Raw genomic sequence first — 19,261 nt, forward strand, 5'->3', positions numbered from 1 at the left:
AAGGGGACAGAACTGACTTTGTCATAGTCTAATACTGTTTTGTCCTTCATGACAATTCAATCATGTTGGAAGCAGAGTAGTGATTGCATATACTAACAGTATATCTATTTTTAAAAACTGTGTGATGTCTTTAAATTCCTCTGCCTTCTGGGGGTGCAAACAGGAGCATCTGTATGCTTGAGTGGGCATTGTCTGATGAATGATCTGTAGGTGGGAAAGAACCTTGGACATTATATCTCCCTCAATTGTTGCCTTATAATGAGGAAGCGTGTGAATGCGTGCGTGCATACGTGTGTGTGTGAGTGTGTATGCACGCATGGGATCTCACTGCTGCTCCTCCTGTAATTGGCTTTTAATAGAAAATTAAGATGGAGTCGTTAATCACCGAAAGAGAGAGGGCCTTTTGTTTCACCCACTCCCTGCTGCATTCTGCTTCCCTTCTCCTCCATTTAGCCTATTATAGACACATTAGACACACACACGCATATGGATGCACACTCTACTGTCATCTATTCTTTCTGTGGCGTGTATGTCCTTCTGTCTCCGTCTGTCCCTGTTCTGTTTCCCTAAATTAGCCACCTACTGCCCCTCCCACTATTCCGCTCACTCACATTTACGTATATAGACTATACACATTTTCAGTCCTGACCATCTGAATCACTTTAGTCAAGCACTAAATACAAGATGCATGCTCAGTCATGCACAGATAAGCTGGACCTATATTCATTCATGTAGCTGCAGTTAGGGTGATGTATCCAGGTGCCAGTAACATCAGATTCAAAAGTTAACATCTTGCTGCTTGTTTCTTCTTTCTTTCTGTATTTTAGGATCAATCTCAGTCAACAGCCGCAGCATGCCCTTCAGCTCCCCAGAGGGCAGTGAAATCCTGGACCTGGACACTGATATGTACTTGGGCGGGCTGCCCGAATCTAAGTCAGATCTCATCCTGCCGCCAGAAGTTTGGACAGCGCTCCTTAACTACGGCTACGTAGGCTGCGTCCGTGACCTATTCATCGATGGCAAGAGCCGGGATGTCCGCCGGCTGGCTGAGATCCAGAGTGCCCTGGGTGTCAGCAGTTTCTGCACCCGTGAGCTACAGAAACGCTGCAGCAGTGCCCCTTGTGGCAACGGAGGTCTTTGCAAAGAGGGCTGGAACCGGTACATTTGTGATTGCACTGGCACCGGATACCTTGGTACCAACTGTGAGATAGGTAAGAAGGGCCAAGAGTGAAGCTTCTTTGACCACTTAAGGATTAATTATAGAATCTGAATTCATTGTATATAATTGAATACTGACTATGATAAATATAATTGTTTTGGCTACACTCCAGAAAAGAAATGAAATGCTTTTTTATCGCATTAAAAGCAGGACAAACATATACACACAAGCAAAGATATTCCTTTATATGAGGCCCCATGCACTGCAGTAAGAATGAAAAGGAAATCATGAGAGTCCCAACACCAAACAACGAAAAGTTTCTGTTAAGTTAATGTGCTGACACATACGACAGCATTCTTCCTTGTATTGTAACCAACAAGGAGCTGTGTGTGCACCAAATGCCACCTGAGACTTGCTTGCATTCAGCCCACTGGCTGAAGTGCTGGGATGTTGGCAGGAGTGCGACAGAGCAGCCAGGCCTCCTGCCGCCATCTGTGTCAGTCACACACACACGAGTGGCCTTTGCACCACAGCGAGGCAGGGTGAGCTCGTCAAACAACGCCACGTCCTTCTGATTCATCCCAATTAGGTGCAGACACCTCAGCCTGCGGTTTGTCTTAGCTTGTCTGAGGGGGTGAGTGAGCCATGACGGAATGGAATTTTGAGGGACAAGGAGGGTAATGAGGGAAGGAGAAATTGGATTCAAGTCAGGACAGTCAGGGTATAGGATGAAATATCCTTATTTTGAAGGGTGATAATTTTAACAATTTACTATTTGGTTCCTCGGATGACAAGCGTGGTTTAAGTGATGTTCTTCTGCCATCTTGTGGATTTTTGTATTATTGCAGGCACACTTCTGTAATGCCCAGCTAGATACACCTGTGTATATAAACTGAGTTCACAGATTAGCTGAATGACAGGAGAATCTGTGATATTGATTTGACAGGGACAGGGCCCTGCAGGTTGTAGTGATGGTGATTATGCAATAATGAATGGTCTCTTTTAGCCGTTCACTGTTTTGATAAAATAATGCAGCGGCATCACATTTTTATACAAGTGGGACTTTTGTCAAAGTACACACAGTGTGTTGTGTAGGATTTGCGAATCTGATGTGCTCTCTTGAAATAGCAGCATTTTAAGCGATTGCTGGCCTGTAGGAGGGATTTTTCTGCATCTTTTAACATCGTGTTTTTGTACACTCTAAAATCTAAATGCTTGAAGCACCCTGTGAAAGTGACTCATGTTAGCCTGTGGTGACACATATCGACCCACGCTCCAAGATAAGAGCACTCCTCTGGAACTGTCAATCTCCAACAGCGGTCTATTTATGGCAGCAGCGATGTTAGAGAAAGTAACCACGCTTCAATGTAGTGTGAACATGAAGACCGTGTTACAGCACGGACTGAGTTTTGTTTTTCTAAGCTTGGCAAGCATCTGATGTTTTTGTTAAGTCCTTTTTTTGTGGTTTCCTGTTCTTCTTGTATTAATACACTACACTTTAAAATTGTCAGCGTTTTCTTGAAATGTGGGTTCTTGTAAACAAATGTAAACATAATTATGAGATAATTATTTATCCATCCATATTTTTTATCCCCTTATCAGGGGGCTGGGTCACAGAAGCCCAGACCTCCCTAAGGCGTTCCTAGGCCATCCGATAGATCTAATTTAAGCAAATGTTATACATATTTAACAAATCCATTGTAAATGATAAGGTGTGCTAAAAGTGTACACACAGAAAAAGACATTCAGAAGATGTGCGCATTGATTATTTCTATGAAATTGTTAAATTTGAATGTCTGAGACGTGTAACAAGATTTATATCCCCTTTTGTTTTGGTGTGACGTTTTCAGACATACATGGCTTTGATCTTGATTCATGCCGAATTTTCCCTTGATCCTATGCTGTTGATATGGCGTCCAAATACACGTCTTGTCTAAATCCTGTTTGAATTAGAGCTGTCGTCTTTGGAGAAAGCGGGACGTGAGTGATTGAAAGATTTTTCAAGTGTAATTAAGCTTACGTGGATTATCACAGCTACTTTAAACTTAGCTGTGATACCGGCCCGACCTTTGTTCGGGAGACACCGTTCCCTCGATTGTTACTCGTTGCTTACTTCATCCTCTTCATCGCCCCTTTGCAGAGGCGACGGTGCTGAGTTACGACGGCAGCATGTACCTGAAGATCATCATGCCGGTCACCATGCACACGGAGGCCGAAGACGTGGCGCTGCGCTTCATGTCTCAGCGAGCGTACGGCCTGCTCATGGCCACCACCTCCAAGGAGTCAGCGGACACCCTGCGACTGGAGCTGGACGGAGGCCGCGTCAAGCTCACCGTTAACCTCGGTAGGCCCCCGTGATTCATTGTGGATGTCCCCGCTAACCTTTCCCTTGCCTCCTTCCCTGTCTCCTCACACTCACTTTGTATTTCAGCATTGTATGCCTTTGTACTCAGAATAATGGTTTGACATTTTGAGTTTCACAGCATGATTTTTTTTTTTATAACACTGTCAGGTAGTTGGCTGGGGAAAAGTTTCTGAACACGTCCCTCTGTTACATCAGTAGGTTCTGGCCGTTACCTAATGTTTTTAACTGCCAACAGTGCTAAAGAGCTATTTATGTGAGAAAACTGAGGAACAAAGAGAAACTTATCCCTTACCAACTGCTAACTGTGAGAAAATGAGACAAAGTCAAAATGTAAAACTAGCTCCAGAACGCAGTCATTGCAGCCTCTGTAGGGAGACACCCTGCAGTAACTTCTCTTCAATATGCTTCGACCCCTGCCCCCACTTCCTCTGCATTCATCCCCTTCTTCTTGTACTCTGTGAAGCCCCATGGCTCCTCATCCTGGTAAAAAAGCTCCATCTCTAACAATATCACTGCCTTGACCCTGAGCCCTTGAAGGTTGCTCTTAAAGCTTCAGGGTGGGCTTGCCTCTGTCTTGCGCTTCCTAATGGTTCTTGCGTTATACCGGAGCTCTACCAAAGCTTCCCTGGTGCTGCGAGTAGGCAGGAGTCTTTTTCATAGGCCCATGTGCTGAAAGGGAGGTTTGAGGATGTGAAGCAGCCTGAGTGTTAATAGGAGAAGCTCCGTGATTTTGTAAGCTAGATGGAATCTTAGGAAGGGGATATGAATCCCCTCTAATAATGCTTCCTATTGACTTATTAAAATTTCATTGCAATGAATACCATTGCTCTGGGGAAGATGGTATGACCTTCCAGCTCTAGATACTTTAAATCTGTCCTGACCCTTTGAAGAACCACACTGTCAGCAGTGAACCAGGAGGAGCATGACAGAGGTGCACTCTGGAATATTAGAGTTTAAGCCACCTTAGAGACATGAATGGGGACAGTGGGATAAATGAAGGAGGCCATTCCCCTCTCTTTCCTCTTTCTATCTTCTTTCTCCTTCACACTCTCACTTTTTTCCATCAGTCATAAAACCCCTCCTGGCCAGGACACAAAAGATGGAACTTTTCATCCCTTCAATGGCCTGTATGTCTGCGGCCCTCGGATCAAACAGTCAGAGACCAGCTCACAGCTGTAGCTGTCGGGGCATACACAGCTGAACTTAATGTACCTAGGGCCACATCTTAACCTCTCAGCTATGCCCCCACACTTAAAGCTAATCCTCAAGAGAATTTCTATACCAGCCCCTTTTCCTTCCTTTCTTACCGGCTTTTAAATGAAACTCAGCTTAGCTATGCTAATGATTTCCACTGCTCTTTTGCAAGAAAATTAATTAACAACTAAAGTGAAACAAGTCAGAAGGGAATCCTTCTGATCTGTTAAGGCCTTAATCCTTGTTAAGATAATTAAAATCCTGGTAATTAATCACTAGGAACTGCTATAATTGGGCAGATGTAGTCCTAATGATATCTTTAATGATAGAGAGTGACGGTAACATGTTCAGCCTGCGATGTGTAGGCCAGATGACGGCTGGCATGTTTTACCTAATGCCATAAATATTGTATTTATTGATTCTCGAATGAGTAATTCATGATTAGACCTCCTCTACAAAATGCTTTACACTGTTTACAATCATGAATGTCGCTTTTGTCCTGAATTAAATGTATTCGGAAAACATCAGTCGATGCTCGTGGCCCCTAAAAGCATTTTAATATCATTGTGTTTGTATGACCTCCAAATCTCTACAGAGTGATCCTGGTTCCTGGCTGTTTGTGTCCACTATTCTGTAGCGGTTGACAGCTCGAGACCACAACCCAGCCACTCTGCCACATGCACACGTAGATCATAACATATCAGCGTGTGACAGGTAGAGTGTACTAGTTCCTGTCAAAGAAATCCCTAGCTCCATTTAGAGTCGAGTCAAAGGTCCGTTTACGCTGAAGAGTCACATTGAGTTTCTTGGGCATTTACGGACACTTTGCATGATTTTAACTGAGCTTTTCTGTGCTTTAAGCCACAAGATCATATTTTTAAACCTTTTAAAATGATGAAACACTTTTTACGGCATTTTCCTCGCACCACTTGTAGCAAGTAGCACAAAATATATACAGGCCTATTTCAGTTTCTGTGCACAAGGCATGAGGTGGCTGGGATGTGCAGATCACCTTTTCGTGTCAGTTACTGTCGGGTTTGTCGAACCCAAAGTGCTGTAGAAGGCAAGTGAATCTCAAATTACCAGGAAAGGCAGCTGACGTTACAGTTGCGTGGTGCGACGTCTGCTGTAATGACGGTATTGCAGCGTTTATGTCCACAGTGTGAGGAGAATGGATCAGTTAGATAGTACTCAAACCATTTTTTTCAAACCGCGTGATTATAACCAGCACATTTAGACCATTTCTAAACAGTTTTCTAAAGGATGTTTTTATTATTATTATTATTATGAGGAATAAAAATCACAATAAGCAGTGGAAGAGATAAAAAGGCCATTAAGAGATTGTGCTTAATAGGAACCAAGTGAGTCCAAGCACAGAATTTACTTTAGTTTTCCTTATAATCACAAAGTAGTCTTATTAGGTATTCAGTGTCAGCAGTAGTCCACTTTGTATAGTTTATTTTCATATTTGTAATACATAGATCTTATTTTGCAAGTCTGCCTTCTACTGTGCTTTGGGAGGATTGGGTGGAGCAAGGCGAAGGAAGGTTGATGGGATTGATGAAGGGAAAGGGTGATCCTGACTCAGAGCCTGTCCCCGGATGGTGGCCCCAGAGCAAAGTTTGGTTGTCTGCAGAATGTACCTTGAAGGATGTAAAAATGTCTTTTTTTTCTCTTTTATCCAATCTCTTCTTTCTATCCTTTTTCCTCCTTTTCTTTTTATTTGATCTCACCATTTCGCTCTCTCTCCCGCCAGATTGTATCAGGATAGACTGTAGCCTCAGTAAGTGGTTCTATCCATTTTTCTGACTAAAATGTATCTGTCTTTTTCATCCTGACTCTGTGCCGTGGCGCTTTCTGCTCTCTTCTGTCCACATGATTTGTTTCCCTCCGCTCATTACCCGTGTCTCTGTTCCCATATTTTCTTAGTTTTGAAAACACAACTTTTAATTTTTTCCCATCATTCAGCTTTTTTCTCCCGCCTCTATTGTATGTCTGTCCCTTTTTTTTTAAATTACCTGATCTGTGTTTTTCTTATTTCCTTTTGTCACTTTAATTTCCCCTTTTCTCACATAGATTTAATTAATGTTTCACTTGCGTAATTATTAGAATTTTCCATCCCACAACCTTTCTCATTTGTCTACTCTCAGCTATGAAATTATTTCATTGCCTTCCTCCTGCTTATTCCCCATTCTAGTCATTTTCCTGTCAACCTTTTCCACAAACACATTCAGAAAAGGGCAGCTTGACACTCCCCTGTTGGATGTCCCTATTTTCTATTATGCGACGCTGAGTTTGGGCTCCACATGGCTGCACACACAGGTGTTGCTTGTTTTCTTTGTGGGGGGGGAACTGTAGTTTTGTCCCCCCCCCCTTCAAAGCTAATTGCTTATCCACTGAGAGATGGCACCACCTGGTGTGTGCTTGTTTTCCGAGCAAGCTAATGTTTTTCTGCCTCATGCTGACAAAATGATAGCAAACTGTTATTTCTATCACGGTCACTGACAATTGAACAACTAGCCCACAGGTAAGTGCTGCCAGCAGTGGTGACAAAGTAGAGAAAACCTCTTGTTTGCCAATGATTGCATGTGTGTGGGTGTGTTTCTCAGTTTCGATGAAGTATTTGTGAAGGGGGAAAGGTTGGGGCATGACTTTGATCTGTGTCTAACAACAACAGCTGAGAAGGTACCAATTAATAAATCACTTCTGTTTTCTTTTGTGTATGTTTAGAGAATTGGGCATTAATTAATTTTCTACTTCGTTATTGCAGCCAGATTAATCACATTTGTCGTTACACTATGTCACTCACATCACTGCACCTAAAAGCTATTCATACAAAACTACAATGCAAAAACCTCATGAGCTTCCATCGGGTTTCGAAGTGGCCTTAGTGTATGTCGAATTATGTCCCTAAATATGTGGAAGAGACACCAGAAGAGGAAACATTTCAATTATGCTTAAAAGAGCACAATACCCTGGATTAACCACTAGATGTCAGACTAACACAAGGGTTTAGCTTGATTAAAGACTGACATACGCTTTGTTCCAACATAGCGTTCAAACATTTCACTGTGAACCTGTTTAAAACTGAACAACTTCCGTACTGAAAGCTGTGGCATCAGAGGTTCTGTATGCTTTATTGTTAAAGCTCAAAAGAAGCTGTTGAGTTTAAATATTGATTTTCTTACGCATTCTTTCTACTTAAGCAGTAATTTGTTGCAGACTTGGAATTCAGTGGTTTTGCAGGGAATATTTTATTTAACCTTTCTTTGTTTCTTTGCATGACTGATCTTGTCTGGTAATTTCCTTTTTTATGGGTAGGACTTCTCTCGGTCACACAACAGTGTGTGAGAGTTTCAAGTATATACAGTAAGTGTAACTGGATGAGAGCGAGGGACTGTGTTTGTATCTGTGTGTGTGTGTGTGTGTGTGTGTGTGTGTGTGTGAGAGAGAAAGAGAGAGAGAGAGAGAGAGGAAGAGAAAAAGCAGTGAGGGAACAAATCAGGCAGAACTACAGACAACAATTTATTCAGTACCATGACATCTCCTGGTCGATATCGCCTCCCGAGTCCTACAAAAGCTTAAGCCTTGAATTTTAGTAAGAAAGTCAGGATTACCGAAGTGTCTGCTGGTTGGTCCACAAAGAAAGTAGCCAGCAGAACAAAGATTTTGCAGGCTGAGCATTCATTTTACATTGTAACCATAACGAAGATTCATGTATCCTCTCCTGGACACTCTGGGCAGGCCATCCGTCATGGGGCTAACACATACAGTAGAGACAGACAACCATTCACAGCCATATTATAGTCGCTAATTATTCTATCCCCATTCGTCTCTTTGGAATGTGGGATGAAGAGTATCTGGGAGAACCTGCACAGACACAGAGAGAACATGGAAAATCTACAAAGAAAGGCCTTGATTCCCACTCAGGACCTTCTTACTGTGACACTGAAACAGGGCTAACCACCACACCACCATGCAGTTAATTATGACATTAAGATATATATTCACAAGTATTTGGTAGTACCCACAAATAATGCATTTAATGGACTGCACTGTTATTGACCCGCTTTTATGTCTGGACTTTGGGCTGCCTAGTTTTGAAAGATCGGCTTTGTGTTTTATTGCAGCGTAGCTCAGTTGACTTAATGTGTCTAGATATGATACAGAGCATAGCTGTAGCCCTCAGCTCTGTCCAGGTCAGGGTGTCAAGCTGATGATATCGGTTTGGAGGGTGGCCTCTCAGCCTCCAGCAGCACCTTCTCTTAGCGAGAGATGAGATGCGATTTGGCATGACATATGGCCAGCATGTGGGGTGTGAGAACTCCGTCTGCTAATGCCATAGCCTTTGCCCCATCCATCTGAAAGTGCTCACTTCAGCATAGACTGAAACGCCCAGTGTGTAGGAGACATTACAAATAACTGTTCATTAGGCAGGACTGAAAAATACAGGGTGTAGAAATCATCACAAGACTAAATGGACCTTTTAGGCTTTGTAACAAATTCATTCACTAGTTATGCACATTTGTCATTTTCCAAAAGAACATTTCAAAATAATCAAAAAGCATCTTTAGAAGAGTTAGCAATGAAATATTGGTCAGAATGGAGAGTTGGTTAAAAAGCTGCAGTTTTATCTTAATATGCACACTTTATCCTCTCGAACATAACATTTATTTTAATGGGAAACACTTCCCCAATTCACTGCTAGCGTACTGTCGCCATACTGATATGGTAGTGAGGTCAGTGTATGTACAAGTAATTTCTCAGACTTGAGAGTTCAGCCTACATGCTGTCGTGAACACTGTTTTTTGTTTTTTTCTCTTAGATCTGTATGCTGTGAAGTAGATCTTCCTTAATGTTGTAATCTCAGCAGCCAATCAGGAGACAGCTGGCTTAAAGGGCTTTAAAGGGTGAATAACTAAAATGGCTCATGGTTGAACTGAGGTGCCGCACCAAGGCTCAATATGAGATAAAGAATGATCTCTTTTGACTGTAGCGTGCAAAGCCACTCTAGCAGAATCCAAGAATAGTAATATGGAGCTGGAAATAAGCTTAATAAGTCCACTCTCATGTGAAACCTTTTCTTTTATCACTTGTGTCTTGGGGAAACATAACATTTGCCATCTGTTAACACAGCCTAAGCTCAACTTATTTTTATAAGCAACCCCCCCTTAAAAAAAAAATGTCATTTTCAAGGTAATACTTAACTAAAATGGACCTTGTATGGTTTTAACCTTGGACATTACATTTTCTTTTGCATTCTTTCTGCCATGACACACCTTTATGTAATGTTTTCCTTATAAAGAAGCATGAGACACATGCGCAGTTGATGAATCCAATAGTAATTCTATGTGCTCACTTATTTTTGTGCAGCATGCAGGAAGATTTCACCACTATTTTCTGATAGTGGTAGCAGTATTTTAACTGCTTACTGATCAGCTGCACATGCAGTATCCAGGTTATATTACCAGCGTGACCTGATTTCTCCAAATGTCCTGGTTTCTCAGTTGAATGTACTCATGTTGACTTTGGTTTTTATCTGTTTGAACTCACTTGGAGCAGAATATATATGCAGAATATAATATGAAAGAATGCAAGAGGAGCTATATAATGTTATCAGCACTGTAAATTACAATCGACACAAAGTCATAAGTGTTTGTACGACTACTATTCAGTACCATTGCTTAGTATGCTATTTATTATGTCCACACTCTCTTTATAACATCCACACAATTAAATACTTCTAATGAAACACTGGAATAAAGTGAGTGATTGTACAATATATCCAATAAGAAACTGGATGTGATCCACAATGGAGGAATGAAAGAATAATTCCTCCCTCCACACACACCTGAATTAAAACACATGCTGTGCTTCATCAGTGTTATGTGCAGCCTTGGCTACTGAATTAAATAGCAAAGTTGAAGAGACCTGCAACCACTTTTCCTGCAGATACAATGTATATATATATAACTTGACCCGCTCAAGAGTTGGCAGTTCATCTTGTAATCAGAAAGTTGCCAGTTTGAGCCCCGGCTCGGACAGTCTTGGTCGTTGTGTCCTTGGGCAAGACACTTCACCTACTGCCTACTGGTGTTGGCCAGAGGGGCCGATGGCACGATAAGGCAGCCTCGTCTCAAAAAGCGCTATATAAATGCAATTCATTATATTCATATATATATATATATATATATATATATATTCAGGTGTCATTACAACTAAAAATCTGAATAGGTAGTTTGTTCAGTCTAAATTGTAGCAAATTGGGTTCTTATCTACCTCCCCTGCTTGGTCTCACTTGCCTCCGAGCAGATGGCTTTCTCTTATTTTCTCAGTGAATCACAAATATTGAATTTGAATGAGTTTCCAATCGCTCACTTAAATCATGAGTCACCATGTCTTGTCTGAGCCAAGTAGATGTCAAAGATGGAGTTGCAGTAGGCACTAAAAGTTGCCATCAGCATTCGCAACATCCTACAGTTTGGAAAGTTGGAGCATGTATCAGAGAGAGACTGAATAAATTTTGTTTTGGAAATGCTTGGATTGGGATTTGATTTTTAAAGGCAATTTAATGCTCCAATGGAGGATGGCTCTTTTTTCTTTTATTTAATGTTCATTGTATCTTCCAAAACTCCAGGCCAAGTGTGATGCAATGAGCCAATGAGAGAAGGTTTATTAACATAATGCCTCTGGTGCACCCTCAGGGATTGGTGCATAATTTAATATAAGCAGACTTGTGTTAAAATCAGTCATCTCGCTCAGTAAAGGACAACTGAAATGAATCTTGCATTTTTCCAGTAGTTAACACATTTGAATAAAATTAGCAGTCGTCACTGTGGAATTGGTGAAAATGCTGAACACCAGCAAAAAAACAAATGCATTAAATATATGCAGCCCTCCTAGCATTTGCGTAGGAAAAAAAAAGTGTGGTGTCACACACAAAACAGCCTGTTAAAAACTACACATAAATATCTCTGTGCAACTCTGTTTCATTTTAAAATATTTTCTCACATTTAGCTCTTTGCTTGTTTTAATGGAAACAAACCAAATGCCTCTTTAAATGTTAAACAGGCATGACTTAATAACGAAGTTCTTTGAAGCCTTTATAAACATCAAAGGAATAAGCAATCAGAACATTTTCTAACTAAAACTGCAATGGAATGTACTAATGTGTTTGTGTGGAAACATGGCAGCATAATAAATTGTATGTGTACGCAGCTGTCTGCTAATTTACATCGGGCTATATGGTAACCTGTGTAATTATATATAGTGCTAAGGCCAGTAGCTATGAATGATTGCAAATGCCAATGATACATAACAAGATAACATAAGGCAATGCTGAAGTTTATACTTGGAAGGTGAAGAACCAGAGTTGCTGCAGTTTAAACTGAGTGAATGTGGAAGATTTAAAAAGATTCTCGCTGTGCTTTTTCTTATTTACCTCCTCCTTTTCCCTTCTCTAGCTGCTTCCTCTGAATTTAAGAACCTTGTGGCAAAGTTCTCATTGGTCTCATGTCACAAGTCTACACTCTCTACACCAAATCTAACCTCTCAAAAAATTCAGATTTGCAACTTGAGAAAACAGAGAGAGACAGATTCAGTGTCTAGCTTTCCATGTTGAAAACAGTGTGTTTAGGAATACCGTTTTTGCCCTCCTGGTCCACTGAAGAGCTTGTGGAGGTTGTTGGAAAGGAATGTGGGAAGCTTGACTTGCTCATTGACATCTTAAACCTCAGCAGTGTGTGTATTGGATCCTTTTGGTTTCAGGGGATTCATCTTGGCAGCCAAGCGGTTAAGCCATCTTTAGCACTAACAAGTTGTTCTCCACACATATCCAGTCCCACTGCTGTCCGTCACTGATGTCTCACTGTTGTGTTGGAGTTTTGGAGTCTGGACTACGACATACCTTCTCATTCAGTTTTATTGTTTTGCTGAACAAAGTAAGAAAAGTATGTTTTAGTGTTGTTTTAAAGGGATTGGGACTTTTACATATGAACAAAAGTAGCAGCAATTTCACAGGTAAGGAGAGAATGATTGGCCTCCCCATAAAAATTTCCCATTTCCCAAGTGCTCTTTAAACAGAGCAAGGAATTTTTAAGACATCTTTTTCCAAATGTCTTTGCTTAATTTGGATTTATATCTTATTTTACTTTGCACACAGAAACAAAATCATTTCACAACACAATAATTTCAGCTGACAAAAATATGTCAACTGAATTATCCCAGCCCATTCATTTTGGCTAATATCCGAAGCTCTTTCAGATTTGTAGGTCTTCTGGTATGGACCTTAAGTTCACCCCAAAGTTTTTTTCAGTGGAACTCAAGTTGCCAATGTTTATGGCGTTTATGGTGTTAAATGTTTATGCAGGCCAGTCTTTAACATTCAATTTTGGTCTTCTGGAGGTACTTCTTCGCCAAACGTGGCCTGTGTTTTAGCTTGTTGCTGTGTTGGAAGACAAATCAATCATGCAAACCAAGTTTTGCTGCTGACTACTTGAAATTTTCTTTTAAAATCTTCATACATCCTTGTTTCTTCATGATTCCTTCCACGTTGATGAGATTCCCAGTTCCAGATGCCTAAGCATTATAAGATAATGCTCCCACCACCATGCCTCACTGTGGATATCACTGTGGTGTTCTTTGGGTTGTATGCTTCTCCCTTCTTTCTCCAAACATAAGCAGCCTCTCTGTGGCTAAAAAGCTCTAGTTTCATCTCATAAGAGCAAATGATGTGTTTCCAGTATGCAAAAGCTTTATCCAGGTTGTCCTTGGCATGCTTCAGTCTGCGAGCATCTAGAAATTGATTTAGTCAAGTCGGGAATTGTACTCTCAAAGATTCTTTCACTGGTGTCTTGGCAGTGGTGTGGGGGCTTTAGAAACAACTTTCCCTTATTTTCTTTCCAGAGTCTTTAAAATCTTTCACTTCCTACCTCTGCCAGGTCCAACTGCGTAGTTCTCCTGGAATTTCTTAATAATAATTATCACTCCAGTTCATGACACTTAGAAATTCTGCAAATTTTGCGTATTCATCTCCTGTTTTGTGATAAGTTTCAATTTTTTTGGCGCGATGCTTTCTCAAGTGAAAGTTGAAATGAACTTGATTTTACATCTTTGAGCATTAAAACATTAAAGCACATCATTGCACAGCAGTAGTTTGTGCTGTGGCTCACAAAAAAAGTTCAGTTTTTCAGAGGGTTAACAATATTGACCCTAGTAGTTTTTGCTTTATTCTGAAATAATTCTTTGGTGTGCAAATAGAAATTATTTATTATTTCTATTTGAAAACTAGTATGTTTAGAAATCCAATGTTGAGAATCCCCTGCTCTGTTCAAAATGCACTTTAAAAAAGCACAAAAGTTTGACAAAAACTTTAAATTCCATAGTGCTTATAATAATTTTGTTCCTATCTGTATATTTAAAAAAAAAAAATAAAGTATGCAATACTGCAGTTCTCATAAATTTTTAGTGCTTCTGTATAAAAGATAGCTGGTAATCATATGTCGGGATTAGTGATAAGTAATGAAGTAAAAAAATACTTTTCATATCCACATAGGAGTTTCATTTCATTTCAGAATTATGGTAACAGGAAAACAAAAGCAGCTTTCACAACTGATGGGATCCTGCAAATGAAATGGGCCATTGACATTGGCCAATGATTGTGTTAGAATATTTGTTTAAAAAAAAATGCATTTTATCAAACCATAGGCATTGCTGAACCACTGAAAAATGTGTGCGTAGGCCTACAGATAACAGTGTTCTTGACTTTGCCACACACAGTATGTGATATTACTGACGGATAGTGCTCCATAAACTGCCACACCTCCCCCAGGATCTTTGTCTTGAGCTGTCTTGTGGCTCCCTCAGTGGCATCACAGTAGTCCAGGTGGTCATTGTGCCTCCTTTCAGCGCTACGAGGCTTTAGTGACAGCCTACATGTTGACTCATTGCGGAGATTCTAATGAGAGAACTGGCACCAACCTGGAGCTGTCGAGACCCATGCTGTCTTACAGGACTGATGGTTGTCCCGTGGGATCAGACCCTCTTACTCCAGCATGTTGGGAAATGCGGTTCAAATCATAAATCAGTGGGGAAGAGAGATGTAAAGAGAGGGAGTTAAAAAAAATGAGAAGATGACAGGCACTGATAAGAAGCATGCAAAGGAGGGTGAGGATGAAAAGGCAAAGCAAAGAGGCAGGGCGCAGATGGCAGTACGAAAGGGAAGATGGGAGTTGCCTGTCTTTGATGCTCCAGCAGGAGCTCTAAAATTCTAGAGAGGATGGAGAAAAATGTATGATTCATTTCCTGCTTTTTGAAATCAATCAGGTGTCCTCTCAACATCTTCCTGACTCAAACACGTATTCTTGTCCATCTGCAATTCTAGAAACTATCAAGAGAAGCTATTTCATCATTCTAAAGCACCACACCTACAACCCTCCTGCAATGGGGCAAGAACAGTGGGAAGTAAAAAGTGTGTGGTCCCTGATAGCTACCAGTGAACACAAATGCCCTATGAACGAGCAAGCATCACATATTTTTCTTCAACGAAAGGAAAGTAGACACACTCCTGTACAGGCACACACATGGACACAGGCTGCCTTATCTTGGTAATTGGGACGGGGGGTCAGAGCGGCAGGCGTAGATAATCATGGCTGGGGGACATAATCTGTTTGCTGCTCCCCGCCCTGCTTTTTATTTCTCTTCTCTCCCTCCCCATCAACACACACACAAACACACACACACAGTTTTGTAGTCTATACACACACTCAGCCACCTCTCATCTTTTTGTGTGTTTGTAATGCATGAGATATTTTGGATGTGGCTGTAGGAGGGCTGTTTTGCTGTTGTGTCAGCATGCAACCATGTACTCAACTGACTACCAGACCCCCCACTTACCACTCCCCAATTCCTTCCATGCACCAACAAAACACATCCCTCCCGATTCCACAGTTCCTAACAAAAAAGTGACTCTGTCCTCGGAGCTCCTGCACACAGGGCGAGTTACTTTATGGAGTTGGGAAATGTAGTTTTGAATCAGAGAAAGGCACATAGAAATATAGGCAGTAGCTGTAACAAAAAAAAATGGGTGGGGGGGGAGATGAAGAGGAGGATCACGATATAGATGTCTCCTTGTATTTTTATCTCTGTTTTCTGCTTATATCTTTCCATCACAGCCATCTTTGCTGTTAGCAGATGGCTGCCATTTAGATGGCATGCATGCAGACACAAATGCACACACGCATGCACAAAAATACACCCAGCTTTTCATTAGATCTGCAGCGATAGGCCTGCGCTCCTGTGAGTCACAAAATATGATATCTTAAGATAGGAGCCAAATGGCATTATCGTCAAAAGAGGTCTTATCCTGATAACACTGAAGAGCAAAATAAAACCCCTGTCTCTTGCCATAGAAACAATATGAACTTCTGGAGTCTTATGTAACTATTTCTGCTACGAGCCTTTCCTCTTACAGAAACAATATCATGTCCAAATGGATCACTTGCCCCAGTTGAAGAACCCTTGGCCCTCCTGCACACCACATCCCACCAGAGTAGAAACATTGTTTCAGCTTCCATTCCCACATTTGCTATATGTACATAATAGCCATTTAGTAAATGGTGCTTCACCAATGCCTGCAGAGCAGAAGGATATAAGGCTGTCTATCCAAACTCACATGTATAATCTATATAATATTGTGGCTCAGCCAAAATACTCCTTCCAATTTAGACATCGCATAGCTCATTTTTAAACAAGACACTTCTGCATCTGAAAGTCAATGAAGGTAGTTAACACAGTTACCAGTCATGAATCATAAAATGGCACCCCTGGGTTTCCGAATAAGGCGTCATTTGCATAGTCTTTACCTCTGTAAATTCAATTTTCACCACATATATGAGACATTTGTGGATAGCAGGGAGCAGATTTTGTGATTCAAATCTAGTAGTGCTGCATTCTGTTGCAAAAAACAAGTATGTAATGTCACTGAAAGCATTTTAAAACCACTGAACAATAATTCAGTTGTTTATGGCCTCATCATACGCTGAGTGGCAAAATGAAATTTCACGAATTATCTTTTTCCTGCGGATTTGCATAATTATTTTACTTTTCTTCTGTGCTTCTATTTTTAAGGTCGCATGATGTTGTGAAAGCAAAATAATAGATTTTTCAAAATTAGTTATAACCCATGTCTGTGGCCTGCAGTCATTCGGTTTACATGATTATGTATGCATTGTATATATTTTAACCAAATCCACAGATAATTTAAACAGGACATAATTTAAATCATGTGCCCGTGGCTGTAATTAATAGAACATAGACTGGTGTGTTCAGTACTGCAAGATAAACAAGCAGTGCATAAAAAAATAGCACATCATGAACTATGTACTCAAATCTTTGCTCTGCAAGGCTATTTCCAAGTGTTTTACCTGCCTCGTGCCTTGTTTTATTGACAGATATATGATTACTTAAATTATCTATTTGGATATTTGCTCATTACAATTCTGTGACTATGTTAGTATTTCTCCTGTATATATTTGGTGTGCAAATGTACTCTTTAATCATCTTACACCAACAGCAGTGTAAAATGCGTTTCCCACAAGCCCGCTCTTCATTTCAATTAAACAAGCACACCTGTTCAACTTCAGAAGTCAGCTCGTCAAATTATTTTTTAACAAACTGGATATTTTTCAGACCAAGCGAGCTACAGAAACCTGTAATCAGAAGTATTCAGTTTGCAGAACAATATCATTTCTGCAAGCCACTAATAAAGAGCAATGTTAGTTTTAGCAGATTACTAATAGGTTCAAGACTTTAGCTTTCAACAAAGCAATGACCATATATATATAAATTTTATGTTGTTTTTGTAGTGAATTTGCCTCTTACCTGCACTTGGAACACTTTGGGACGAGTGCCAACACTGGAGTCTCTCTAAGTAAAGACTAAAAGGTCTGTTTGCTTTAATACTGCCAAGTTAACTACTTTGGGGAACAGATATTTTATGCAGCGTTTGAAGTTGTGGCACTTTTTCTAAAAACTGCACTACTTCAGTGGGTGTGTAATTTCCCACACTTTATAGTAATTTCACAAATTATCCATACAGCACATTTCTTTACTTTCAAATGGAAATCAGACGGTCATCATGCAGTGCACTGCAAAGCCCACACTGAATTTTTAAAAATGTAATAGATAAAAATGTGACCTGCATAATGCAGAACACTTTTGTTCTGCTCCTCCATCTTTCAAGATGTACTTTTCTTCCTTTATTTTATGTTTTTTAAGGCACTGCTAAATCATTTCTAATGCTGTGGTCTAATAACACTGAGGATCATTTCCCATCACTTTGCACACTGTGTCCTCAAACTTCATTAACATTTCTAATGAACAAGGCATACTTATGAGAGTGGTGGCAGGAAGGGCTGTGGTGTCCTGGAGATGTCCCCCGCAGTCCAGACAGCAGTCGACTTGAGTAATCAAGTGTGAAGGTTGTGGGGAGCAAACAGCCATTAACCTCCCAAACACAAGCCATCATCACAGTCTGCAGAGGACCGAGGGGAGGGGGTGTGTGTGCCTCTATTGGTGTGTGAATGGGAGCAACTGCCAGGGCTGGTGAGCGTTGTATAGAATTGTGTGTCTGTCTTTTATTGCCATTTGATGAATGGACTGGATTGTGCGTGTGTGTCTGTTTGCAAATTTGTGAGTGCACAGCACGTGTCTGCAGGGGTAGAGAGCATTTTGCATGTGTGAACAGATGAGTGTCTACAGCAGTACTCTGAGCGTGTTTGAAGCCTTGACCTCAGCCTGGTCAACAGTCATTTGTTTGTGCCTTGAGACTTATACATATATGCTTAAGCATCCATAGGCATTTGTTCTGATTTGCAGGCGACTCAGGCCATGTATCGCACTCTGTCAGCCTATCCAGCATGATCTCAGTGCACATTATTCCCATATGGCGATAGAGTATGACTGTGCTTGGCATGCTCAGGCCCATGACCGCCTGTTTGACATGCCACTGTGTCGGCTGGTGATGCCATGCTGAACCATCCCATCTGCTCCAGGCTATGCTGGCACAAGGGAGGGCTCATTAGAGGGAAACATGAGGAAAAGTGCACTGAACCTGTGGTTTGGAAATGCATGGCGTCCAAGACCTCCTGAACTACTCCCCCCAAAATGCTTCTCAGAGAAACAAGGGAGTGATGGAGAACCAGGGAGTGTTGGTTTTAAGTAGAGAGTAGAAGAGCAGAGACAGTGGATAAACCAGTTACACAATAGTTCACTTACAGTTGAAGTTGTTGTGTTGTTTTCCTAATGTCAGTTCATTCTGCAGAATAATACTTAAAAATACTGTAACTTGGTTATGTTTCAGGGTCAGTCACAAAAAAAAATGATTTGTTAAAGACAAGTTTAAATACACATCTTTTCAATAATCACAGGATACTGTATGTGAGTTCCAAGTGTTCCGTTCAGAGTTGGATGGAAACTTTAGCAACAATGTGTCAAATACAATCATGGGAAAATGCTTTCATAGCGTCCTGTGTGAAAAAGTACAC

At 40.8% G+C, this 19,261-nt stretch overlaps 1 protein-coding gene across 6 annotated transcripts in view; it reads left to right on the forward strand.

Moving 5' to 3' along the window:
* The window catches only part of nrxn2b (neurexin 2b), a 707,860-nt gene that overhangs the window by 352,134 nt on the left and 336,465 nt on the right, over positions 1–19,261 (forward strand). For 5 of the 6 annotated variants that reach the window (XM_085267412.1, XM_085267417.1, XM_085267416.1 and 2 more), the window contains 3 exons: positions 828–1,211; positions 3,300–3,503; positions 6,475–6,501. In XM_085267412.1, the coding sequence (XP_085123538.1) occupies positions 828–1,211; positions 3,300–3,503; positions 6,475–6,501 (615 nt within the window). The remainder of the gene's footprint in view (positions 1–827; positions 1,212–3,299; positions 3,504–6,474; positions 6,502–19,261) is intronic. The other variant, XM_085267414.1, reaches the window with a different exon arrangement.

Source organism: Mchenga conophoros, linkage group LG3 (genome assembly GCF_057382185.1).
Source record: "Mchenga conophoros isolate Kocher_MC1m ecotype Shallow Benthic linkage group LG3, M_conophoros_male_GT1.1, whole genome shotgun sequence".
NCBI lineage: Eukaryota > Metazoa > Chordata > Actinopteri > Cichliformes > Cichlidae > Mchenga > Mchenga conophoros.